The sequence below is a fragment of the Oryctolagus cuniculus genome, chromosome 5, assembly GCF_964237555.1.
Source record: "Oryctolagus cuniculus chromosome 5, mOryCun1.1, whole genome shotgun sequence".
In the NCBI taxonomy this organism is placed as follows: domain Eukaryota; kingdom Metazoa; phylum Chordata; class Mammalia; order Lagomorpha; family Leporidae; genus Oryctolagus; species Oryctolagus cuniculus.
The window spans coordinates 2,262,403-2,289,612 of record NC_091436.1 but is presented as its reverse complement, the minus strand read 5'-3'; the positions used below and the strand labels follow the sequence as shown (position 1 = coordinate 2,289,612).

At 56.3% G+C, this 27,210-nt stretch overlaps 1 protein-coding gene across 3 annotated transcripts in view; it reads right to left on the bottom strand.

Moving 5' to 3' along the window:
* RPS6KA2 (ribosomal protein S6 kinase A2) overlaps window positions 1–27,210 on the bottom strand; it is a 299,653-nt gene that overhangs the window by 157,330 nt on the left and 115,113 nt on the right. Inside the window, exon 1 of one of the 3 annotated variants that reach the window (XM_070073287.1) lies at window positions 4,909–5,348. The exons of the other annotated variants lie outside the window; for them this stretch is intronic. Within the exon in view, the coding sequence (XP_069929388.1) occupies window positions 4,909–4,959 (51 nt within the window). The 5' untranslated portion in view covers window positions 4,960–5,348. Of the gene's footprint in view, window positions 1–4,908; window positions 5,349–27,210 lie in introns of those variants that run through there. 3 annotated transcript variants of the gene reach the window in all.

Genomic DNA, 27,210 nt, shown 5'->3' with positions numbered 1-27,210 from the left:
GCCTGGACTCAGAGCTGGACCAGGCTCCGCCCCACTCGTCTGTTGTCTGCAGTATCTACAAGGCAAGGACCTGTTCGTGAGGCGCTGCCTCCTCCAGGCTGAGCGCCCAGGTCTCTCCTATAGGCACGCAGTGGGGACTCTCCCTCCAAGCTAAGCACCTGCGCCTGTGTCTCTACAGCACACAGTAGGCACTCTTCCCCCAAGCTGAGCTCTCCCTTCAACATGAGCCCTGTGTCCGAGCGTCTCCTCCTATAGGCAGGCAGGCATGACTGCTGGATTAACTGCCACTGGTGCTGGTGCTGGTGCCGGGCCCGCCAGTACACTAGCGTCCCTCCCCAGGGGCGCGTGGGCGAAGGACAGGGAGGACAGGATCCGCAGGTACACGGGGAGGAACAGAGAACAGCCTTGGGCACGTGGGAAGGCGGCACCTGCCCGCACCCGGCCCCGAGCCAGCACAGCAACCACACAGGGGGCAGCAAGCGGCCGAGGGGCCTGTGTGTGTCCACGCTGTGTGGAGTGTGTGGAGATGGCTACACAGACAGCAAGTCTGCGGCGGCTGTGGCCATTTGTTGAGTCCCTACTGTGTGCCAGCGGCCGCGGCACGAGCACGGCCCCCCTCTCCCCACTGGGTCTAACCACAAGGTCACGGTGCCCACACTGCAGGTGAGAAAGAGGAGGCTGTGGACCACACAGAAAACGCGCGTGCTCGGGCGATTGACAGCAGAGAACGCCACCGTTTGGTGCACAGGGGCTGCTGGCTCATCCCCCGTGAAGGGGCAGAGGCCGGGACTTTGTACAAAGCTAACGGAGAGGGCGCGGCAGTCGGGAGGAAAAACAGTTCATTAAAAAATTCTAAATCCTGCCGGACTCCATCCAGCTGCACTGTGTTTATTTTTCTATTAAGAGAGCTCCCCGGTTACTTGGGTTGTACAAATCCATTTCTATTTGCGTGGATGTGGCTCATTAACCTCTGGATTTCTGTGCTGAAAGGCAAACACAGAAGGTTCCAGCCATTTAATTCAGGAGCAGTTCAGTGGGGCACAGCCACAGCTGTGACGTCACAGGGTCCCCGTGCCTGCGCACAGAGGCCCACCACTGCGGCGTGCTCCCCGTGCGAATCCCGCGTGCGGACGACTTACTCCGTGCAACCCGGCTGCTGTCTCAGCACTGGGGGTCAGACGCTCGGGGGCCTCACTCCACCTCCTTCACCTTTCAGGCTGGGAAGCCGCGGTGCAGAGAGAGCATCTGGCCTTGCTAATGAGGTAGCATTCAATTAGGACTGGACCTGGGGAGGGGCTTAGCTCTCACAGCTGTTACTGGGGTAGTGGGGTTGGAACAGACAGGCATGGGGGGAGGGCTGGCAGCCGGGAGTCAGCTAGTCTCACACACGTGCACACGTGCCCGTCCACGCACACAGGTACACGTGGCCACGTGCACACGCACCCCTGGGCCCCAGGAGGTCAGGACCAGAAAGAGAACCAGGGCACAAACTCAAGAGTCAGGAGCTCCAGGCACACGGTCCACAGGGAACTTATTTAAGGTGGAGGCTGAGGACCCCTCAACCCATGGCCATTAACAGGACGGGGAGGGGCTCCGTGGGGGAAGCAAAGAGCAGGAGGGGAGACTAGTGCTGCACCCGTGCTCCACAGCAGGGCCGGGCCCCCAGCGGCAGGTGCAACACCGAGAGGCAGGCGGCTGGGCCCTCGCGTCCTGGATCCAGACTGTGCCACCCAGCCAATGCTGGGAATAGAACCTTCCGCTTCTATTCCCACCTGCTCGGGAGAGCAGCTCATGGCTGAGCAGAAGCCAGGCCTGCGTCCCAGGTCTCGGCCGCGGCAGGTGCCCACGGGACCGAGCACACCTTGTCCATGCTGCTTCTCACCGCCACGTCACCGCGGCGACGGACAGGTGCCACACTCAGCTCCGTCTGAGGCTGAGCCTCTGTCCCAGGGAGCAGCCTGGTGCTCAAGGGGAACCTGGCAGCTGCTCCCAACCCCAGCGGCTTCTCCCAGCGGCTGCACCTCTTGGGACGGTGTGCGCCCAGGCGCGGCCTCTCTGCAGGCGGCGTCACAGGGCGATGCAGATTTCAGTCCAGACACTTTCCCTCGTGGGCGCTTTAAAACAGCGTCCGTGCAAAGGCCCGGAAGAACCGCGCCGGGACCTCGCGCCGAGGGAGCCTCCACGCCGCGCCCCTCGCTTGCTGCACGGCCCGCAGCTCCAGAAACTCCTCGCTGCGCCCGTGCGGGGGCGGCCCTGGAAACACCACTCCAGTGCAGGCGCCGCCTCTCCCACCTCTCTGCACCTGTTTCATGGGGGTGTCTGCTGCTTGGTTACCCCGGCAGCCAGGGCTGGCTCCTCGTCCCAGAAACAGCTCGTGTCTGAGCTGAGACGGCAGCCTCCCCCCGGGAGCCGGGGACGCCAGCCCACACCACCGCGCACCGTGGCACCATCTTCGGAGGAGTCTCTGCTCCCAGACCTGGGGACGCACCTGCCGCGGCCTGCCCGTTTCAACAGGAAAAGTAACAAATGGTGACATTTGCCTGAAGGAACAGACAAACCAAGCTAGCAAGAAAGGAATGCTCGAAACGGAGCATGGCCAGTGCCGATCTTTAAAGCTCCCGGGGCCCCTCCTGGAATCAGATCCGTCCAGCTCTGACCCTCGGCCTGCCGAGCGCGGAGGGTCCTGGGGTGGACAGGACTGCCCACGGGACAGGCACGGACAGCCCAGCACAGCCCTCCCCACAGGGTGAGTCTCTGAGCGCAAACCTTTGTGTTAGGTGGGATCGGGGCTAGGTCAGTTTATCCCCTGAAACACGAGGTTGTCAGCACCGACAACCAGACAGGATTCCCACCCAGCATGTGCCCCCAGAGTAGGCCCGGGGGCACCCTGGCTGCCAGAACCACGTCTCGGGGGCCACGCACAGCTTCGAGCAGGTTCAGGACCTGCTGGGGGTGAAAGGCTGCACCGGGGCCTCGGGTGTTCTCCCGAATGTCAGTGTAGCCCTCGTCTGTGGCCAGGTTCAAGTCCACTCCTGGGGGCAGATGGCTCTGTGGGGCTCAGCCAGGGTCAGGCTGCCTGCACCCCTGATTCACCGCTAAGTAGCGCCAGCTGCACCCCGGTTTCCCCATCCGTGGAGTGGACAGAAACGCGCCATTTCACAGACGTTGCTCCTTCACGCTGTCGCAGCTGGAGGCAGCTCGCTTCAGACCTAAACGGCCACAGGGAGAGGGACCTGGCCTCTCCTTTGCCCAGGGAAATCTGACCACGGAGGCGGGGAGTCCCTGCCCGGGGCTGCTGTCAGGCCTGCGCATCTTAACCGCAGTGTTTTCTAAAGAGACAGGAAAACACTGAACAGGTGCTTGGCGGACCTGGTCCTAAGTAGGCAACAGCCCCAGTGCCCGGGTCATGCAATATATTCTGGACGGTCTAACACGCAGCGAAGACAAAATATAGGAGATTACACTGTAGGTTCCAGGATTCAGCCTCGCCATCTCCTCCTGGGAGACCTGACTCGCGTCCCCGCCCCCTGCAGCCCAGGCCCCGCCTCCCCTCGGGCTGTCAGGGTCTGACCTGGGGCCTGGGATTCTTTCCTCCTCTGTGGTCCCCTCTCCCGGGCCAGGGGAGGCCTTCCTCGCTCTCCTCACCTTCCTCGCCTCGTGACAACCTCCACACAGGGCTCCTGCCAGCACGGGAGCTGCCAGGCTGACTCCAAAAATAACCTTCTCGGGTGTCGCTCCCCCTAGGGGCCAGGCGGCTCCACAGCGCTGGCCTCCCGCCGGTGCTCGGGTCACACAGCCTTGGCTGCGAAGCCTCAGCCCCGCCCTCGGGGAAGAGTTCCTAACCCCCACTCATGATCACGCCACATTCCCACACACTCCACACCCCACTCCCACACCATCACCTCCCACGAGGCACACGGCGTCTTCTAAGGACCCTGAAGGCTTTACCCTCGGAGGATGGGCGGCTCCCTGGGTCTGAGTTATGGGATTCCCTAGTCCATGTCACGTGCAATGCAAGCGGGAAAAACAGAAACATAAAAAGACCAAAGAGAGGAGCTGAAACACAAGGACCACGGCGGGCAGGAAGGGGGTGCAGGAGGTCACAGCTCGGCTGGCCGGGAGGCTCCGTGTACGGTCGCTGATCCACCGAAATCACCCCGTAGCCTGCAGCGGTAACGGGACCAGAGCTGCAAGCAAACCACCACGCGCTCAGCAAAACCGCGTTCGTTGGGAAGGAAGAACCAGGGAGACAGGCGTGAGAGCCCGAGTCCTGGGCTTTGAGACAGCCACCACGTCCCCCTCCAGCCCCCCAGGGCTCCCCAGGCACCTGCTGCTAAAGGGAACAGAGGAGACCAGGGTGAGCAGGAGACGGGAGAGGAGGAGGAAAGACGTGAGGGGAGAGGAAGAGAGAAAAACCGAAGCGCAGCAGAGAGAGCTCATCCTGGACCTTTTGCCTCAGGCCCCGCAGAGACCAAAGTCGCCCCTCGCTGAACATGTGTCCGGAAGAGAGAGGACGCTCCTGGCCACTGCGGGCTCTGAGCCCCGGGCTTATGGAGAGACGGATGGCGCCACCGCACAGTGCAACCCAAGGGCCGGACGGAGTGCAGTCCCCTGCAGAGCAGGGGCTCACGCCAGCACGGAAAGAACAGGTGCAAAGCCAGACAGGTTTGCTCCTAACACGGACGGGACAAGGGAGAACAGTGGATGTTAAAATCCGGTCTCTGAGCTGCACACGAAGCAAGACGTTACAGAAGGCACCGGCGAGGCTGCAGCTGTGGTCCGTCGCTGTGCCGTGAGAACCACCCAGCTGGCTTGCTGGGCTCCCGCCCAGGGCCGGAACCATCTTCAACAGAGCCAGGAACCACCGTGCCCCGAGTGCCCTGCAGAGGCACGGGAGAGGGTACTTACTAACAGTATCCCGTAGAACTTAGAGACGGCTTGGCGGAAGAGAGAAAGCATGTCGCCTCAGGAGAAAGGATGGTGACGCGGGCCAGGGTGCGGCACAGTCTTACTCTGCCAGCCCCGACGCTCAGCCCCCCGGCCTCACAAACATCGCGGCCACTTCTCCCTCAGGCCAGTCCCAGGGTCAGCGGAGGCAAGAGTAGTGGCTCGTGGCAAGGACAAGGCATAGCCAGCACTTTTAGCAACTGACTCAATCCAGCACCTCGGGTCACTGACTTAATATAGCCTCTCACGGCAGGGCTGTGTGTTCGGCAAGGTCGGCCACCTGTTTGGTTGCGAGTGACGTCCGTCCTGAGTGACGCCCAAATCAGAGGGAGCCTCGGGACGAAGCCTGGAGGGGCAGCAGCCACGGGGCTGCTTGGGGAAGGCAGAAGTCCCGCTGCTCCCATTCACATGGCGACCTAAGCGGGAGGAGTTGTGCTGTCACCTCCAGCCCAGCGCTTCCAGAGCCCCCAGCTTGGAGACTTGGAGACTAAGGTTTCCTGGCGCCATATGCGGGGCCTCGGCTAAGGAAACCTAACACGGGGAGCCTGCGAGCCACGCGCTCCAGTGGCTTAGTGGCAGCGGCTTAGTGGCAAAGCTGCCTGGGATTCACTGTTCCCTTGGGTCCGGATCTGCAGCCACAAACACCTCAGGGCACTCACTGCTCCCCAGCGTCCCAGGCAGCTCGGAGAGGAAGCGGTTAACAGGCCAAGAGCATGGGCCCGGCTCCTCCGCCCCTCGTGGTCTGCTGAGCGAGCGGCCACTGTCTCCCTGCGCCCAGCCTCCCCGTGCTGCTGCTCATGGGCTCAAGGGCATTTCTAATGGGAGGAGGGAGACACCCAGAGCTCACATCCGTGAACTGCGATGGAGGGGCTGGGTTCCGAATGCCCTTGGCTGCCCACGCTGCTGTATCTGCCACGCGGAGACCTGGACACTGGCCAAGGAGTCTCTTGCTGTCCATTTGACCTGCTCAGAAACTGACCGCTTCCCCTCCTGCAGAACAGGGGTCAGGGACAGGGATGACACCGCCTGCTGTCAAGGGGACACACTGGAGATTTCCCAGGGTTCTCGGGAGCCCCTTCTCATCCACCCGTCTGTCCACCTGTCTGTGCACCCGTCTGTGCACCCAAGGCCTCCCACGCAGTACAATCAGCACCGGCTAGGTGCCGGCTCAATAACGGCGTAAACCGTGGGATGAGGCTGGGTCCTGGTGAGGGGTAGGGATGGACGAAAAGAAGACTAGCTGACACGGCCACAGACACAGCCTGGCTGGCCTCAGCGGGGCTCCTGTCCCGTTCTGGGGGCGTCCGGCCAGCCTGGGTGACGGGGCAGGGGACATGGGCAGGTGTTGTCCCCGGAGCTGAGACCCGGGGAGGTGGGGCTGCCTCCGACCCCCCCTCCCGAGACGTTAAACGTGAGAACTGCGGTGGACCTGGTGCCGACCTCCCCGCCCGCTCCGGTGCTCCTGAGGTGGCTCAGGCCAGGGGAAGGCAGAGCGTTCTCCGCTGCGTGGCGGCTCTGCCTCCGTCACTCCCTCGCCGCCTTCCCTGGGCGTCCTCTGCCCCCGGGCTCGGCGCTCTCTTGGGTCTCCTGTTGCTGCGGCAGCCTCCCGGCAAACGCCGGCTCCAGGTCAAACCATACACGTCCCCCCTGCGAGCCCCTCCGGCCTCGGGGAAAATGCACAAACCTTCAACAGACTCCCGTGGCCTGGCTCTGTGTGTGCCCAGGCCGCTCAGCGCCCCTGCAGCCACCCTCGCCCCGCCCAGGGTGCCCCCCAGCGGGGGTTCCTCAGCCCAGGCACTGCCCTTCGCTCCAGCTCCAATCTGACCACATCTCCCTCATCGTTTTAAAAGACTCATTTTTATTTATTTGAAAAGCAGTTACAGAGAGACAGGGAGAGAGATCTTCCACCTGCTGGTTCACTCCCCAGATGCCCACAAAAGCCAGGGCTGGGCCAGGACAAAACCAGGAGCCGGGAGCTTCATCCAGGTCTCCCACATGGGTGACAGGGACCCAAGCACTGGGTCATCTGCTGCTGCTTGTCCCAGGCCATAGCAGGGAGCTGGACTGGGAGTGGAGCAACAGGGACACGAATTGGCGCCCTCGTGGGATGCTGGCATCACAGGGTTTACCTGCGACGCGACAGCACCGGCCCCTCTCACCTTTCAGTTCCTGGAACGCACACGGCTTTCTCCCCGACCGCCCAGGTGGGGAGGCGCGGCTCCCCCCGCAGCACCCGTGTGGCAGGGTCTGTCTCCTGCTCTGTGCCTGCTTGTCTCCTGCTGCAACCGAGACCCAGGGACGGAGCCCACGCCACACACGGCAGCATCTCGGGCCGTGTCCTGGAGGAGCGTGTACAGTGGCTCAGCCCACAGCCCAGGGACAGCGCCGGTCAGGATCTGCGGGGGCTTCCACAAGCCCTGACCCTGTGGCTTCCCAACGCGGGAAGGCGAGTTCTGGGAAGAAGACGCCGTGCGCCCGGAGCCCACCCTGCCTCAGAGGCGGGGAGGCTGAGAGAGGCAGGAGCGCACAGGTGAGGGAGAGCTGAGCTGACACACACCCGACCCTGCTGCTGTGCGTCAGGGAGCTGCAACCGAGCGCCCGGAGCTCAGCTCTGCATGTCTCCATGCTCACACCACGGGGGCTGCACTCCCTGCACGTGGCAGCTGAGGACGAGCTGGCCACGGCAAGCCATTCGCTTTCGGGAGCCGCTGACTCTGGTCTCCACCGTGTGCAGCCGGAAGCAGGAGCGTGCTCAGTGGATGATGGGATACGGTGCCCTGATGTCTGCTCCCATAACAGGGACAAGTTAGGGGCCTCGCTACAAAGTGTGAGCTCACAGAATTCACAGTTTATATCTGGGGTTAACTCTGCTGCGAGAGTCTAACAACAATCTCAGTGGTGTTAAATGTATCCAACACTACATGATGAGAGCCCGGCTGAATCGGGAATGGAGACCTAATCTGGCATCACTGTTGATAAAACATGTGTGGCAGGAATGTGTGACTTTTAAACTGCTGTAACTTTTACATGTTTTACAATGTAGCTACACCTCCAGGGCCCTAGCAGCGTCAGCACTAACTCTCGTGTATGTCCACTGGCTAGCACACGTGCCGGATAAATATTTCTTAACAAATGAATGATTCCGGCCAGCGCTGCGGCTCACTAGGCTAATCCTCTGCCTTGCAGCGCCGGCACACCGGGTTCTAGTCCCGGTCGGGGTGTGGGATTCTGTCCCGGTTGCCCTTCTTCTAGCCCAGCTCTCTGCTCTGGCCCAGGAGTGCAGTGGAGGATGGCCCAAGTCCTTGGGCCCTGCACCCCATGGGAGACCAGGAGAAGCACCTGGCTCCTGGCTTCGGATCAGTGTGATGCACCGGCCACAGTGCACCGGCTGCAGCGGCCATTGGAGGGTGAACCAACGGCAAAAGGAAGACCTTTCTCTCTGTCTCTCTCACTGTCCACTCTGCCTGTCAAAAAATTTTAAAAAATAATAAAAAATAAAAAAACTGAATGATTCCCTTTCTCTATAGAGATAGAAGAGGAGCCAGTGAATTAACTCACTCTCTGAAGTCAAGTCACTTGGGTGCTTGTAGCTTTGAGGTATTTCCTGTCATCTAATGCACTGACCATCGCTCCCAGCGGGTTTTATCTACCAGAATCATCCACATGGAATTGCCCCACAAGTCTGCTTTAATGCCCATTTATTCAAGAATTATATGCCATTCCCTTAGGCTGCAAAGTAAACTCTGGGGCACACAGGTCTGTAAGAGATGCTGTACCGCCCCTTCGGGGCCCCACGTTCTGGGGGGAACACTCACTGGACAGACAGCCACCACATCAACATATAAAGGTGCGTGCACACCTTCTCTGAAGCCGAAACCGAAGGTGAGTTAGGAATCACGTGGGCACAGCGGGAAGAGCAACCTACACAAAGAGCACCAAGACGCAGACAACACGAACTCCAACATGACGAAGTCCCCTGGGGCAAGCCCCGGTGCCGCACAGAGGCCACCAAGGAGGGGTGGGGAGGAAACACGGCCGGAGTCCTGTTTAAGAGGCTAAGTGAAACGAGGGCCAGGAATGCTTTAACTAGAAAAGTTCATGGAAAATGGAATTTTTAAAGATTGCTACTACAGGGCTGGCGCTGTGGCACAGTGGCTTACACCTCTGCCACACCAGCATTCCACGTCACAGCACTGGTTTGGGTCCTGGCAGCTGCTTCTGATCCAGCTCCCTGCTAATGTGCCTGGAAAAGCACTGGAGGATGGCCCAAGTACTTAGGCCCCAACCCCCCAGGGGGACCTGGATGGAGTTCTAGGCTCCTGGCTTTGGCATGGCCCAGCCCCAGCCATTGCAGCCATCTGGGGGGTGGATTAGCAGTCGGAAGATGGATCTCTTTCTCTCCCTGTCACTCTGCTTTCAAATGAAAATATTTGTAAAAATTGTTATTATGAAAAAACTATGCATGGATTTTATCATTTTTTTGTACCAGAATTAACTTATCTTGAGCTTGCAACTCCCATGAAGTTTTTGGAGTGACTTTGTGTTTTCTGGTGACATCTTTCAGAGACTGTGCAGGAGCAGACTCTGATCCGGACAAGCCATCAGCAGGCTCTGACAGCTCTGCTGGAAGTAGATGGACGCAGCCCAGCCAGAGCCTGCAACAGAGCAGACCCATCTGGGACCAGAGCTCAGTGGGACCCACTGCACTGCGGTTGATGGACCAGACACAGGGGTGAGCACCTGTGAGAGCTCCCTGGCCAGGCAGGTCGGGAGACATCATTCACAGTGCAATGACTTTGCCATTTTTATCCCCATCCCAGATGTCGCTCTCAGCTTCAGACTAACTCATCCCTGCCTGCTGGAAACCTCCATCCCAAGACTCCCCAGCAAATGCAACCAATGTGTCCACAGCTGAGATCATGTCCCCCAGACCAATCACAATGATACACGCACAGTGCCGCCTCAGCTGATTCCTGACCACAGCAAATGTTCCTCCTGCTTGCTGCTCAGCCGAGGTGGTTGATTTCATGTCAGCTGGGCTGTGGTGTGGGGTCTCCGGATACCTGGTCAAACCTTCAGGCTGTGTCTGTGAGGGTGCTTTCGGGAGAGACTGACACATGAACAGGTGCACTGAGTACAGCAGGCAGCAGCCCCAGCAGGAGTGGGCCACACCATCAGGTGTCAGATGTGTCGCTCCCAGGGAGGCTGAGACAGGGCCCACCTCCAGCAAGTGCCTCAACAGTGACACTGAGCTAAGCCCACAGCTCCCACAGTAGAGGGAACACCTGATAGCCAGGCTTCAAGAGACTGAAAGAAGCAGAAGTTTCCAGTTACTAGAAGAGCTGTGCTTAAAAATCCACCAGACAGCGAGGATAACACTGACCCGAGCACCTGGCACTTGGGCGTGAGGGCAGTAGGAGAATGGACAGCTTCCACCTGGCAGCCCTGGAAAAAGCGGACTCACAGTAGCCACTGGACAATGAGGAAAGCAGGAAAGATATTGAGAGAAGAGCTCGGGGAGGCAGGAAGGGTTGACCAGGGAGAGGGACGGCCACAGGGCCCGTGTGGGGAGGAGGAATGTATCCCTTTGAGCTGTGACCAAGGCAAAAAGGAAGGCCAGCTTCATGGTGGACTCAGTTCTTGTCCTGCAGGAGAAAGCCAGCTGTAGGAACACAGCTGTGACTCCAGCCTTCATCCCCGAGTAATGACTGGACGACAGACAACTCTACCATATGTTCCTGTACTCTCTGTGGGTCAGAACAGAGACAGTCTGATAGGGCTGGTGCATTTGTGTGAGGTTGATTATTTATTTGAAAGGCAGAGAGAAAGACACACACACACAACACACACACACACACACACACACACAGAGAGAGAGAGAGAGAGAGAGAGAGAGAGAAATCAACCTTCCATACACTGTTTCACTTCCCAAATGCTGGTAACAGCTGGGACTGGGCCAGACTGGAGCCAGGAGCTAAGAAATCTTTCTGGGTCTCAAGTACAATGACCCAAGTACTGTGCCACCACCTGTTGCCCCCTCAGTACATACGAGCAGGAGGCTGGATTGAAAGTGGAGTACCTGGGACTCGATCCAGGCACCCACTATGGATGTGGGTGTCCCCAGACGTAGCTTTAACCATGGTGCCAAATGCCTGCCCCTCATGCGGCTGGGTCTTTGTGAGCCAATCACTGTTTCTTTCCTAGGCCCCGTAAGCTGTCATCTTAGTCCTCTGTTCTGCATTCTCACCAAGAATGGCCATGGAGGCCACTGCTCTGTGACAGGCAGAAGGCACTGCATCTGGCCTCTCACACTGGGGTCTCCGCCAGTCACCCAGAGTCTCCGATTTTCACAAAGCCCCAGCCTGCAAGCTTACCTCACACAGAGGGAGGCTTGCTTGAGGCCGGAGCATCGGAACTCACACGACCAGCAGAAGAGGGGCTCAGCGTTGAAGCCCCACCTTCTCTCTGCTGTTCATGCTGTGTGTGTGGCCCAGAACATGACAGCTGAGCCCTGGCCCTGCCCTATCACTGCTGTGACCGCGAGATGCCTACAGGAGCTGCTCCATAATTAGCTCCTCCACGCACCTCGCAGGCTGCTGCTGATGCTGAGTGACCAGACACGCGTGAAGCATCCCATGGTCCCACTCCACAGCAGGCATGCAGTAGTGATTGGCTTTTATCATTCCCAGATAACATACGATGACAAACTGATGACCTTAATATTTAAAATGTCCTTAAATCTCCACAACAACAAAACAAAAACCCAGTTAAGAGATGGGCAAAGGACTTAAACAGACATTTTTCAAAAGAGGAAATCTGAATGGCCAACAGACACATGAAAAAACATTCAGGATCACTAGCTGTCAGGGAAATGCAAATCAAAACCACAATGTTTCACCTCACCCTAGTTAGAATGGCTCACATACAGAAATCAACAAACAATAGATGCCAGGGAGGATGTGGGGCAGAAGGTACCCTAATCCACCGTCGGTGGGAATGTAAACTAGTAAAGCCACAACGGAAGATGTATGGAGATACCTCAGAAATCTGAATATAGACCTAGCACATGACCCAGCCATCCCACTCCTGGGAATTTACCCAAGGGAAATGAAACCAGTAAGCGAAAGAGCTGTCTGCACCTCCACTTAACTGCAACTCAATCACAATAGCTAAGACATGGAATCAACCAAATGCCCATCAACTGAAGACTGGATAAAGAAATTATGGGATATGTACACTATGGAATACTACACAGCCGTAAAAAATGAAATCCGGTTATTTGCAACAAAATGGACCAATCTGGAAAACTTCATACTTAGTGAAATAAGCAAGTCCCAAAGAGGCAAATACTATATGTTCTCCCTGATCCCTGAGAACTAATAATGTACCCAAAACAAAAGCTGTAGAAAATGAAATTGACACTTTGAGAAACAATAACTTGAACAGCCCTCATCTTGACTGTCAAGGAAAAGTTTCATATTTTTATTTTTTTTATTGTTTTTCTTTTTTTTTCTTCCTACTATATGTTGAACTCTTTACTTAACATAGAGTTAATCATATATATAAAGTCAATTGAAAATAGACCTCAGTTAAAAGTTAGAGGGGGAATAAGAGAGGGAGGAGGAAGTTTGTAGCTGTAAAGCTGTAAAATGCCATCTTAATTGTTAAAGTGATCACATTAAGTGTCACAGTGAACATATGGATAGGATCAAATGATAAAGAGCCATATAAATAGCATCAAGTGTCTGGTAATAATAATAGAGGGAATTAAAAAGGAGGGAATGTCCAACATGGGAAGCAATCCACACAGCAGACTCATAGGATGAGAATCACTTTAAGTAACACTCTGACCTCAGAATCAGCCCTTAAGGCATTTGGATGTGGCTGAAAAGCCCATGAGAGTATTTCAGGTATGAAAAGCCAAGACACTATGGCAAAAATATCCTACTTGAAGGATCTCTGTGAGACCCCAGTGGAAAAAAGGGGCCATCAAAGAAGGATGTATTTTTCTCTGAAGGGACAAGAGAACTTCTACTTTGCTTATGGCCTTGTCTAAATACTGACAGAGTTTATGGTTACAAAAGGCTTCCATAGCCTTGGCAGCTCATGGCAAGAGACTCGGGTGATCACTGACATCATAAATAAGAGTGTTAATTGTTAAATTAACAACAGAAGTCACTGTGCACTTGCTCCCCATGTAGGACCTCTGCCCTTAAAGATGTACTATAAGAATTAACTGCAAAACTTGTTCTGAAACAATACTTTTTACATTGTGTGTGTATATGTGTGCAAACTTTATCTTTATTTAGTATAGATATATTCTGTATATCAAGTTAATTTAAATGAATCTTAAAGAAGAATGGGATGGGAGAGGGAGTGGGAAGTGGGACGGGAATAGGGGAGGGAGAGTGGGTATGGGGGGGAAAGTCACTGTATTCCCAAAGTTGTACCTATGAAAATTGTATTCATTAAATAAAAGCCTAAAGAAAACACAAGCAGCAATCAAACAAAATGAATACAATGGACTTGGCCAAAATTAAAAAGTTTTGTGCTGTAAATGGCACTTATAAGGAAGTAAAAAAAAATAAAATAAATAAAATGTCTTTACTTGGAGCTGGCATTGTGGCACAGTGGGTTCAGCCACTGCTTTCAATGATGGCATTCCGTATGAGCCACAGTTTGTGACCCTGCTGCTCCATTTCAGAGTCAGCTCCTGCTATGGCCTAGGAAAGCAGCAGAAGATGGCCCAAGTGCTTGGGTCCCTTGGTTTCTGGCTTCAACCTGGCCCAGCCCCTGCCAATGTGGCCATCTGGGGGAGTGAACAAGTAGATGGAAGAGTTCTATGTATCTATGTATCTATCAATGTATCCATTTATCTATCAGTGTATCTGTGTATCTATCAGTGTATCTATGTATCTATCAATGTATCTATTTATCTATCAGTGTGTCTATGTATCTATCAGTGTATCTATGTATCTATCTATTTCTGTCTCACTGGACTGCTTTTTAAGTAAGTAAATAAATCTTTACAGAAAGTCTTTACCTGAATCGAGGCCTGTCCTGTCGGGTGCTATAGCTGCAGTTTCCTCTCTCTTATTCCCCCTGAGCTGTGCTGCTTGGGTTTGCACCTGTCCTTTTCAAAACCACCCCCTAGATTCCACTGGATTTGAAAGCAATAACGTCTCCATTTTCCTTCATTGGGGAAACTTCGAGGACTCCTTGACTGCCCTGGGCGAGGTTCTCCTGACTCAGCCTCAGGGGTCACAGCCACTTTACACAACCTGTCCCCTGCCAGCCTGGGTGACGCCAGCACCTCCCTCCCACAAACCTTTCTCCTATTTCCATTCTTGCAGGGTTCCACTCTGCGGTTCAAGGATCTCCCTGCACCCACGCGCCTTCTTTCTGGGGGAGGAAGACGGTGCAGGCCATGTTGCTGGGTCTAAGTCCCCTCTAGATGAGTATCTGTCTCTTTGAAATAGCGTGGAACTTTAAAGACACTCCCTAACCTGACTTTCGCCAGGCCACACCGAGCCCTCTGGGCAAAGTCGGGGCCATCACTTGGGTTCAAGTCCACTTATTCGCATGTTTGCAAGGTGGTCAGTGAGTTAACACTCTTCCTCGCCGTACTCCAAGGACAGGTCTCAAGTGGGAATTCTATCTCCCCGGGCTTCTCCGTGGGAGGGGCGAGAGCTCCATCTGCACGCGTGCTCTGCCTGGCACGCAGGCTCAGTGACCACTAGCTGGGACTGCTTTCTGAGGCAAAGACTGTGCCTTGGCTTTGTCAGCAGTCACAGGACGTGGCACAGCAGGGGCGCAGCAGGCTGAGCTCACCCAGAGCTGGGCAGCTCCACGGTGTCTCATGGGCAAGGCCGGCGTGCAGGGCGGGCGCGGTTCCTTTGTGTTCTGTGTCATCAGAAATGCGTTGTTTCCTCTTCTGAAGGACTCCCCCTGGAGGAGAGGGGGAGGGGCGAGACAGGCACCACGTGGACGTGGCCAGCAGGCTTTGTGCGGAAGGCGGGCGGCCAGGGCAAGGGAGCACGACTCAGAAACGCCGCGGTTCCGTGTCTTCTCTGCAAGTTCGTTAACCTTGTGTGCACCTTTCTGCTTGAAGGGGTCGATTTTCTCCACTCTTGAATAAACTAACGGGGAATGGAAGAAATGACGAGACAGCCGTAAGCAAACGGAATCGTCCGGCACCGCCTCAGGTCGTGTGTGTCTGGTGAGATGGCGCTCGGTCCCTCTAACCTGTCTTCAAACGTATGCACGACATGGGTGTCCCTTCCACGCTCCTCACAGGTAGCCAGGGCGGGGGGGGGCGCGGGGGGGCTGCGACTTCACCTTGGACAGCAGGGCCGAAGTTACACCCGCACAGGAACTTCCGACCCCATCCCTGGGACAAGTTCAGCTCAGTCCTGACCAGCAGTGATGTGAAACCCCCCACGCTTACAAGAATCTTACAGTAATCACCCACGCACGGAAAACGTGCAGTGTGCAGCCAAGGTAGACAAGGGCGGCTGCTTCTAGAAGCTTCTGCAGGTGGTTGGCATCACACTGGCCACAGGCCTGGCCGTGCAGGTATGACACTGCTGTCACCACTGCTGATGGGCAGCCTGGTTTGCCACAAGGTGCCCGTTGTAGGAGACACATTCGTAGCTGCTGGTGCTGTTCACTGGGTAGGCGTGGCCCCACCACAGGGGTGCACGGGTCACGAGCGAACTTCTCTGTAGCAGCAGCTGAACACGAGGACCATGATGCAGATGAGCGCCGTGAGCCTCAGTGCCCACTTCATACACGACGCCCAGGGTCCCCAGTTCTTCTCGTGGTCCTGACCGCCCCCGTTCAGCCCGGGAAGCAGCAGCTGGAGCGGCTCTCTGGATCATTGTGCCGAGGCACGAGCCCAAGCCGGAGATCCTGCACACCCATGGACGCTCTTTGGTCTATGAGCCACACAGACCCCGCCATGCCTGCGCCTCCAGGCTCCCCTGCCCAGCCCGCCCTGCTGGGCCCTCATGCCAGGCTGCCTTCGTCCTCCTCTGCCTCAGTGGAGTCCTGCAGGCGCCGCAGCCCATTTCATTCGCTAGGACGCCGTGTCCTTCCAGACCAGGCTGCTGTGTGGGCTGTGCTCTCTCTGACTACGACATCTCAAAGGCTTGGGTGTTCTCTCCCAGCCAGCGTTTTCCCAAGCCCTTGCTATGTTCAGCAGATGGCCCCTGAGGAGCGCCCGTGTGAGCGCACGGCTGACACACCTGAGCGCGTGCTGAAGACACTTAGCAGGCAGAGGGAAGGAAGCCCACACTCAGGTGTTCTGGGAAGGCCGCTGGGCGTGCGTCAGCTGCCCCGGCGCCGTCAGCCACGTGGGAAGGACTCTGTGTCAGCAATTCGTGCAGGCGGACGGGAACTTCCCGCACGGGACGGGGTTCAGAAGCGTGTGGGAGGGCTTCCCAGAGGTCAGCAGAAACCTTCCAGTAGCAGCTCCGATGGGAACTGGAGGCAAAACCAGATTAGAGGTGGAGGTAGCTGGAGAGTTAAAATATCCTGACTTACATTTGAGCGGAGTGGATATCCGAGCACATTTAAAATCGTGGAGGAAATGACGGGAGGGGTAGAAACCACGAGAGCCACTCTGGAGAGGCAGGAAGGGGCCACGCCGGGAGACTGCCTGGAAAGCTACCCAACGCGCACACAGCGTCCACCTGCTGTCACGACGGTCACTCATCTCACAGAACAGAGGCTTCCCTGCTGATATTTCTTAACCACAGGGAGAAGGAAGACATTCTATACAGTCTACACACATGGAGACTCGAACATGTTGGTGGAAAATGCTACTAACATCCCTTATTTTGTCCATGCAGTTTTTCATAAGCAGTAATTCCCTGAAGACCCCTCTGTACATGGATTTCATGACTTTGGTGACAAGTAAACTCATCTTGTAATTCTATTTTCCGTGACCTTCTCGAAGCACCCTCATGTTTATAGTTAAGCTTATATTTAGTTCCTGGGGGCCAGTTCTTTACTGTATCTGGAAAGAAACCAACTTAACTCTGAACATTTTTAATGCCAGGTGCTAATTCCACCAGAAACTGACTTGGGTCGAGCGTGGTGCCCTGTAACTTTTAAGATCAGTTACTTGGAAACGACATAGAGAATTTCCAACTTTCAAACAGTTAACTGGTACCAAATAACCTTTATTAGGATGCTGAGTGGGATGAGGATGCAAAGAATAATTTCAACATGAAGACTCTTTCTTGCAACCTCCCATTCCTTCTGCCTCAGGACCCTGGAGGGAAACTAAGGACACAGGAGGTGCTCACGGGCGTTCAGCAGATGGGAGTGGGGCCCACGCACCCCAGGAGGGTCTCTGCTGAAGCAGGCAGGCCCTTCCCGCCACTGACCAGTCGGCATTTCTAACTGTCCCGCGAAGCTTCCACCGCGATGCTTTACTTCCAGAACAGCCAACCCTGCTTGCTTCCACATCCGGGCACATGAACTCAGCAGGTGGCGCCTGAATTGAAGTCTCCACCGTCAGTTTGCATGAGCAGCACAAGACAGACAGAAATCACGACTCAGACCGCAGCCTGGACACTTCCGGTGCTGCGGATTAAGTTCAGAGATGGCCGCCAGGCTCGTCCTGCACAAGTGCTAGGCTTATTGTGCCTCAGGTTCCCCCTGCTCAGCGTCGGGCAAAACCTCCTCCCCTGCGCCCCCGCCCACCCTGCTCCCTGAGCAAGAGGGGGCTGTGATGGCCTTGCGCTGGGCGCAGACGAGAGGCACTGCTATGTCCACAGTGCGGGCGTGAGAGCTACCCTCTCAGCCCCAGAAACGAGAGAGCTAAGGACTAAAGACACGTAGCTGACGGAAGAGGGAAATATTGAAAACTGTCTCATGTTTCACCTCAGTCTCAAATCTTTTTTTTAAGAGGGAAAATGCTTTATTCTAAATGAGCTTAGATCTCTTGGGCAAATTCTCCCTCAGGTTACAGTGAGAAACTGTCCCTTAGTCATTGAACCATTGTCCAGGTCTTTGAGGGAATGTCAATTTCGTAAAAGGTGCTCATAGATAGGATAAAGGTTAGTAATGTGACAAACTGTAAAGACGGATGACCTTGCCATCAGTCTCTCATGCAAAATTCTTTTTGGAAAAAAAAAAGATTTATTTTTGTTTGAAAGGCAGAGCAACAGCGAGAGAGGAAGAGAGACAGAGAAAGAAAAAGAATGACAGAGAGACAGAGAGAGAGAGAGAGAGAGAGAATCCTCCGTCCTCCAGTTCACTCCCCAAAGAGGCCACAACTGCCAGATCTGGGCCAGGATGAAGCCAAGAGCCAGGAGCTGCAGTCCGGTCCCCTCCACGGTTAGCAGGGCCCCAGCACGCGCCACATCCACGGCCTTCTCGGGCGCCTTAGCAGGAAGCTGGACCGGAAACGGAGCAGCCAGGACTCCACCCAGCGCTCTGCGGGGTTGGCTTAGCTCTCGGAGCCACTACCCCAGCACCCCCGTGCACAGCTCTTGGACAAGCGCCAGTGTCAGAGGCGTAGAAGCAAAGGGTCCCTGATACTAATAAAGATGGAATGAGGAGTTTCGTTTCCATTTTGGGAAGGTCTTAACAAGGTGTCTGAAAAGGCTCCTTCACAGACGTGATCAGACAAGGGTGCTCACTGAACAAATCCAGATCTGAGTGAACTTTGAAGCAGCAGAGTCTCAGGGTCGTATCCGAGGCTAACGCGGACCCGAGGAGCCATCGGCTATGGCTGGCTCCCAGCTTCAGTCTGGCCCAGGCCTGGCCGTCGCAGACGTCTGGGGAGTACGCCAGCAGACGGGAGCCCTCCCTGCCCCTCTCCGTCCTTCTCTCCCTCTCTCTCTCATCTCCCCGACTCTGCTCCGCCAGTCTCCCCATTCGGCTTCCCCACTGCACCTCCACGGCGCCTCTGTCTCTCTTTGCTCCCTCTGTGTGGACCTGCTCGGTCTCTGCTGGACTCCTGGGCTTCTCCATGCGAAACCCTCGCGCCTCTGTCACCGGCCCGTATCCCCTTTCCTTATTAACTATCTATTTCCCCCGTGACTCGAACGTCCTGTTGCTATGCTGCCATCTTGGCCCCGCCCCTCAATCTCAAATCTATCATGATTGTTTTTATGCTTTTTCCCCATAAAAGTGAGAATCTCACAGGAAATTGATGTGCAGGCAGGGTACGAGGGCTGGTAAACGCCCACCAACAACGAGGAGGCGACAGAGCCAGAGCCGGCAGGTTCTCCCCGGGTGGCTTCTACCCCTCTGGCCCCTCGGCCCCTGCGTTTACTCACATCCCTGCCCAGGAGGGACAAGGATTTCCCAGAACACGCAGTCTGTCGCTGCCAAGGACAATCGGGGTGAGAGGGTCCACGCTGTGTCCAGAACCACCGTGAGCCCCCCAGCGGAGGGACCCCCAAACGCCTGGGAGGCCTTCAGTTTCCCCGGGGGCCATGTTCCCATGTGGAGCCAGGACCTTCACGTGGCGCGGTGATGCAGGCCGCAGCGGCGCGCTCGTCGAATGACTGCAGCGTGACGGCGACCGTTTCACTGCTCGGATCATCACCCAGCAGTTCAGGCACCGCGGCCGCCGCTCAGGGCCGCCGGCTCCTCCGCCTACACCCGGCTCCGGGCAGGCCGTGCTCTTCCGTCTCTTTCTTTAACGCACATGCACAGCCCGTGTGATCACAGTGTGCATGTGTGTGTGTGATCACAGTGTGCATGTGTGTGTGTGCATGTGTGTATGTGTGTGTGATCATAGTGTGCACGTGTGTGTGCGTGTGTGGTCACAGTGTGCACGTGTGTGTGTACGTGTGTGGTCACAGTGTGCATGTGTGTGTATGTGTGTGTGCGTGTGTGTGATCACAGTGTGCATGTGTGAGTGATCACAGTGTGCATGTGTGTGTGTGCGTGTGTGTGGTCACAGTGTGCACGTGCGTGTGTGTGGTCACAGTGTGCACGTGTGTGTGTGATCACATTGTGCATCTGTGTGTGTGTGATCACAGCGTGCATGTGTGTGTGTGTGGTCACAGTATGCATGTGTGTGTGTGCGTGTGTGTGATCACAGTGTGCATGTGTGTGTGTGCGTGTGTGATCACAGTGTGCACGTGTGTGTGTGATCACAGTGTGCTTGTGTGTTTGTGCATGTGTGTGTGCGTGTGTGTGGTCACAGTGTGCATGTGTGTGGTCACAGTGTGCACGTGTGTGTGTGTGCGTGTGTGATCACAGTGTGCACGTGTGTGTATGTGTGCGTGTGTGTGGTCACAGTGTGCACGTGTGTGTGTGAGATCACAGTGTGCATGTGTGTGTGTGATCACAGTGTGCATGTGTGTGTATGTGCATGTGCGTGTGTGTGATCACAGTGTACATGTGTGTGTGATCACAGTGTGCACATGTGTGTGTGCATGCGTGTGATCACAGTGTGTGTGTGTGATCACAGTGTGCATGTGTGTGTGATCACAGTGTGTATGTGTGTGTGTGGTCACAGTGTGCACGTGTGTGTATGTGTGTATGGTCACAATGTGCATGTGTGTGTGTGATCACAGTGTGCATGTGTGTGTGCATGTGTGTGCATGTGTGTGGTCACAGTGTGCACGTGTGTGTATGTGTGTGTGTGGTCACAGTGTGCACGTGTGTGTGTGCGTGTGGTCACAATGTGCACGTGTGTGTGCGTGTGTGTGGTCACAGTGTGCACATGTGTGTGCGTGTGTGTGGTCACAGTGTGCATGTGTGTGTGTGCGTGTGTGTGGTCACAGTGTGTATGTGTGTGTGTGGTCACAGTGTGCACGTGTGTGTGTGTGTGGTCACAGTGTGCACGTGTGTGTGTGTGTGTGTGGTCACAGTGTGCGTGTGTGTGGTCACAGTGTGCATGTGTGTGTGTGCGTGTGTGTGACCACAGTGTGCACGTGTGTGTGTGTGGTCACAGTGTGCGTGTGTGTGTGTTCACAGTGTGCACATGTGTGTGTGTGTGGTCAGTGTGCACGTTTGTGTGTGGTCACAGTGTGCATGTGTGTGTATGTGTGTGTGGTCACAGTGTGCACGTGTGTGTATGTGTGCGTGTGTGTGTATGTGTGTGGTCACAGTGTGCATGTGTGTGTGTGCGTGTGTGTGGTCACAGTGTGCATGTGTGTGTATGTGTGTGGTCACAGTGTGTATGTGTGTGTGCGTGTGTGTGGTCACAGTGTGCACGTGTGTGTATGTGTGCGTGTGGGTGGTCACAGTGTGTGTGTGTGCGTGTGTGTGATCACAGTGTGCATGTGTGTGTGTGCGTGTGTGTGGTCACAGTGTGCATGTGTGTGTGTGTGTGTGTGGTCACAGTGTGCATGTGTGTGTGTGTGCGTGTGTGTGATCACAGTGTGCACGTGTGTGTATGTGTGTGTGCGTGTGGTCACAGTGTGCACGTGTGTGTGTGTGGTCACAGTGTGTATGTGTGTGTGTGTGCGTGTGTGTGTGTGGTCACAAGGGGCCGTGGGAGGCTGGGTGAGGAGTGCGGAGCAGCCAGGACTCGGATGAAGCACTGTGGCAGGGTCTGTGGCCTCCCAAGCAACGGCCTGACCTGCTGGGCCCCAGCACCCACCCTGGGGCTGGTCCCCGACGCCTGCTGGGGTCCCGTCAGCTCCAGTGGGCATCCTTCCACCACATCGAGTCTGACTCCGGCTCCTACAACATCACCGCGTGCATCCCCAACCTGCGGTGGTGGGCAGCAGCGAAGGGTTACACTGGCCAGCTCATGAGTGCATCTGCCACAGTCTGCTGGTCCCCACACCCTGCCACTTGTCCCCAAAGTCTCCATGCTGTCACCCACAGGAACCCCCTTGCTGTCCCCAATCCCCCAGGATCCTCTCTGATCCTGCCCCACCTTTGGAGTGGACTTCCTTTGCACTAGGACAAGACAAGGATGGTCATTTATGTCATCTGCTGATGGACACGGCTTTCCCAAGCCATGAAATTCACCTGCATTTAAAACTCACCTGCACTGTCACCAAAATTTAAATGAACTGTGGAAAACAATTTTGCAACCTGCCTACCAAGGGTTAATGCTCCGTGGTGAGAGAACACGGGAGCTGCTTGTCAGCTGAGCACTGGGTCCTGCGTGGGGTCCCCAGCGTCAGGATGGGAAGGGCTGGAAAGGAGAAGGCTGGGAAGAGAGACACAAACAGGACAAGGCTGCGGGCGAGGGGCTGAAATGAGGAGGGGGTCCCGCTGAGAGGTAACAGGAGGAGGGAACTTGGCTTTGTCCCAGGCTCGGGTTTTACACTGAGGCGAAGGCTAGGAGCAAGGGGCAAGGGAGTGGAAGAAGTGTGGGCAGCTGGAATCCCTAGCCAGTGCCTCCTCTCCTGGTCACTGTGACAAAAGACCCCACGTGGTGGGCACACGAAGCAGCCCCCAACCCTGGATAGACAGCTCGAGCGTGGATCTGATGAGCTGCGGGAGACAGCGGGAACAGGGACCCAGGGCGTGTGCACACGTCCTGCGGCCACCAGTCAGCACTGGTGCCAGGGCACCCCGGGGCCCCGCAGACAGGCTCTCGCCAGCCCTGCTGGGAAGCCCCAGAGGTGGGACGTGAGCGATGGGATTCGCAGGTGGGGGCCACGAAGGACCAGGGTGTGCAAGAGAGGAAAGCATCGGGGTAGAGCTAGCTCCAAGGGCGGGGTGGGGGCAGGGGTGGGTGTGGGTGTGCAGAGGTTCAGCCAGGAGAGCTCCAAGGGCAGGGTGAGGGAGGGGTGCAGAGGCGCAGCATGGAGAGCTCACAGGGTGGGGTGGGGGTGGGGTGCAGGGGTGCAGCAGAGAGCTCCAAGGCCCGGGTGCTGTGCTGAAGGTTGCAGACGCACAGCAAATGCCCCTAAGATCCAAACGTCCCAGGGATCCACGTTTGCATGCCAGAATGTCCCAGAAATGTCAACAGAGGTGTCTTTCCTTATCAATTTGTCCTTGGGGCCAGTGCACGCGACCCAGCTTTCGCCCTAATGACTGCTGTCCATCTGTCCTTCCCCACAAAGACCAAGGCAGCTGTGCTGCTCTACCCCCGGGCCCCTGACAACTTCCCGAGTTCCCAGCACCACAGGAGACCAAGGCCTCGCCTGCCGCCGCCCACCGCGAAGGGGCAGACAGCGGTTGGCGGAGCCGGGCCCGGAGGAAGTGGACGCCGGCACCTCTGCTTTAGGTCACGGGCTCAGCCCGCTCTCTGCTGCATCTGAGCTCCTGAAAGTCACTGAACTAAGTCACGAGGAAAGAAGCAAGTCTCCAAAGGCAGTTTTTCCTTTACAAAGAGCGCGCGCCGCATATTTGCTTGAAAAAATCAGTAATCTTAACATCACGTTAAAATCCAAACCTAAGTGCACTGACTTCTTTAAATCTTAAAATACAAGCCACAAATATTTGTGCACACATTCTTCTTAAAATGGTCCAAGGGCCGCGCTGTGGCGTAGCAGGTAAAGCTGCTGCCTGCAGTGCCGGCATCCCATATGGGCGCCAGTTCGAGTCCCGGCTGCTCCACTTCCAGTCCAGCCCTCTGCTATGGCCTGGGAAAGCAGTGGAAGATGCCCAAGTGCTTGGGCCCCTGCACCCGCGTGGGAGACCTGGAATACGCTCCTGGCTCCTGGTTTTGGATCGACGCAGCTCTGGATGTTGCGGCCAATTGGGGAGCGAAACAGCAGATGGAAGACCTCTCTCTCTGCCTCTCTCTCTCTCTCTCTCTCTCTCTCTCTCTGCCTCTCTGCAACTCTGCCTTTCAAATAAACAAATAAATTTTTTTTAAAAATAAAATGACCCAAAAACTCGACATGAATTAAAGATCTGTTTCCAAGGAAGCAGCAGACACTTCAGTGCAGACCCAGCCCGAACTCCACCTGCCTTACGAGATCCGCACCCTCGGACAGCGGGATGACGGCAGCTGTGTCTCAGCCCGGACCTGCAGCCGCGACAATTGCTGCACCCCTGCACACGTCGCGGACCTGCTCATAACGTCGGGAGGGGAGGGGGAAGAGGCCACACAGCTTGAAAGTCCAGCCATCGGTTATTTCCTTACTGTGTGTGGGAGTGTGCCTGTGTGTTTGAGAAAAGTTACACTAAAGGATGAGTTTATTTTGGTGTCAAACAGAGCGAAACCACGCACACGGGAGATCTTCAAAAAGTTCATGGAAAACGCATACTGTGAACGACGATGCCTGGGTTAAAAATGTCTGCACGTGAGAGCTTACCTTCGAGCTGCCTGGCTCCTGAGGCCCCGCGAATGTGCACGGCTGAGAAAGTCAGCCCTCGAGAGCTGCTGCGACTCCCCAAGCCAGCCTTCTGCAGGCTCCTCCCTACCTGCCCGTCCCCTCCGGAACCCGACCCCGGACAGCCACGCCCACGGGGCTCACATCAGCCTTCCAGAGGTTCTCCCAGAGGGGCAGAGAGGCCACGCGACCTCGTCACAACCACACACAGCTTACACACGAGCGAGCTGGCTGGGCGTCCACGATGCTTTGTTTGAGGACGCTGAGACTCGAGTGTCCTACAGTTCCCACGTGTCACGAAATTTCCTTTTGATTCTTTCCAACCACCTCAGAACGTGAAAACATCCCTGGCTCAGGGGCCACGCACAGCCCCGTGACGGCAGCCACGGTCTGACCACGTGGGGCCGTGGTGTCCCCAACACCCAAGATCAGCAGAGGTGACCACTGTAACGATGAAACAGAAAGAGCCACAGGCTGGGCCCTGTCAACTGCGGGAGAAAATCCCAGGCGGACGAGGGAGAGGCGCCCGGCCCCTCCCCTGCACAGGCGCCGGGCACACGGCAGCCCCTCCCCTGCACAGGCGCCGGGCACACGGCAGCCCCTCCCGGGCGCTGGTGCAGCGTTCGGCTTTCTGGCCTTCAGTTCTTCCCCTTCCTGGGATGCTACCTCCCAGCGGGGCCCCCGGCGCTCAGTGCCCCTCCTGCTCTGAATTCCGCACAAGCAGAGTGCGTCGAGGCCTGATATCAGGGAGGACTTGGACAGACGCGGAGCCTGCTTCGAGGACAAACACCCCACAAGCTCACTCACGTCTGTCACTTGAGCACGCGTGCTGGTGACGGCTCCTCTGGGATCCACCTCGGCCACACGGTTTTCCTCAACCCCACGATGGAAAGTCGGGAAGCGTCCAGGCGTGGGGAGGGTTCTACGAGTGCGTCTCAGATTCTGCCCGCTTGTCCTGACGCTCATCAGTGAGTGGTGAGCTCCCTGCTTTTCACATTGAAAGAAGTCTGATTTCTGCTCAGGGATGCCAGGGAGCCTGACTCAGTCTCCATTTCTGCATGACCTCACCCTGGCAGCGCTGAGTAGGGCACACAATGAGGTCCTCTAGGGGATACTCATACGATTGCAAATTCTGTGCACTAGCTTTCACTTACAATCTGCAGAGAGAATTTCATACCAAATTTCTAAAAAAGTGATCACTTTCAAAAGTGTAGGAGAGAGAACTTAGCCTTCAGCGTTGGCCTGGCTTAGAGTCCCGGTTTGGAACTCTTCGAGCCCCAGTGTATCTTGGGAGCTATTGCTTACCATCACTAAGACTTTCACTTACATGGGTACCTCTCATTGCAATAACTCAATGCATATTCTAAATAATAAATATAAGATATGCATCTTTTCACCAAATTACTATTCCTCTTTTATTTCAGGTTGAACGTATGTAAATGGGGAGGGCTAAGCCACCGCTCGCAGCGCCAGCTTCCCACCCTGGAGAGTCGGGTCCGTCCCAGCCGCTCTGCCTCTGATCCAGGTCCCTGCTCAGGTCCCGAAGGCTGCAGACGCTGGTCCAAGTGCGTCGGCCCCTGCCATCCAGGGAGAGAGAAGCACGGAGCTCCGAGCTCCTGGCTTCATTCAGCCCAGCCCCGGCTGTCGTGGCCACCTGAGGAGTTAACCGGCGGATGGAAAGCTCTCTCTCTCCCTCTCTCTCTCACTCTGCCTTTCCAATCAGTAAACATTAGAACTGGGAAGACAGTCTGCAAAGTACAAAGAGCAAGCACTCAAACGTTTTGGGGAAATGCTGTGACGAGCACCGTCACTTAGCGGGAGCCTCTTAGGCACGCGCTCTGTGTTCTTGAACGTGGCAGCTATTTATGCCTTCAGGTCCAGATCCCAGCCTTGGGGCATCACTCATACCCCATGCACGGTACGGGGGTTCTGTCTCTAGCAATCACGACTCACAACGACTGTGTTAACCAAGTCCGGGAACTGACTATCCCTAGTTGGTGGGTGCTGAACACCACCAGGGAACTTCTTCTCCCCAGAGTAACCCAGAAACCCGGAAGGAGATCCCAGGCCGCCTGCCTCCAGACGCCGAGCCGTGGACCACTGCGCAGAGCCGTCTCTCAAAGCAGAAACCGTGCCCGACAGAGAGAGGTGTCGTCAGAGGGAGAACTTGGCGCTGCACAGGTGGTGTCGCATGTGGGTCAGTGTGTTCCTCACCCAACACCTGGGCGGCCTCCGGTGAGCAGGAGTGGGGTCGTGCCAGGCGGCTGCCGTCCAGAGCCTCTCGGCCCCTCCCCGGTGGCCCCCTGTCGTCTTATTCTGCCAGGAGGAAGCCGAGGCACAGACTTCCATGTGTCAGGGGGAACGAGGCCCAGCCCACCTTCTCTCCACGACGCCCCACAATGCGCCTGGTGGGAGGGGCTCCCCGTGCCTAGGGGGCAGGCACGTGCTCTGGCGGGAGCCTGAGCTGTCCCCACAGAGCTACAGAGGACGGCGCTCACAGGGTGGAGACCGGAGCCAGCCGTGCGGCTGGGAGGTTGTAGGATTAGGTCAGGACCCCACGATGGAATCCTGGAGGTTTGATCGGGAGGAGAGACCATGTGCACAGACACACACGTCCCTGCTTCTGCCGTGGGGGCTCTGCCGGCGGGAAGCCACCAGCAGAGGAGAAGCCGAGAGCGCCCACCTCCAGCACCGGGAGCTGAAGTTACCGCCTCTTCCTCACAGCGCCGGCTGCCGGCTGCCGGCGTTCGGTCTCCGCAGTGACAGCCGAGGAGCCCGGCCCCTCGGGAACTCGGGTGCTCGGGGACCTTTCACGGTGCCGTCATTTTTCCTCCACTTTGCAGCGAACGGAGCGGCTGTTTGCCCATTTTGTGCTGCTAGTTCTCACCCGGGTTCTCCTACTTAGATTCCCGGCTGAGATATTTCATGCTAGTCCCATGAGGACCTCAGAACTCGCCATTTCGATCGCTGTGCCGGATGAAATGGCTCAGTGTTGAGACAACCATAGCTGGGGCAGTGAGGCAAGGAAAGTGGATGTGGCGACAGC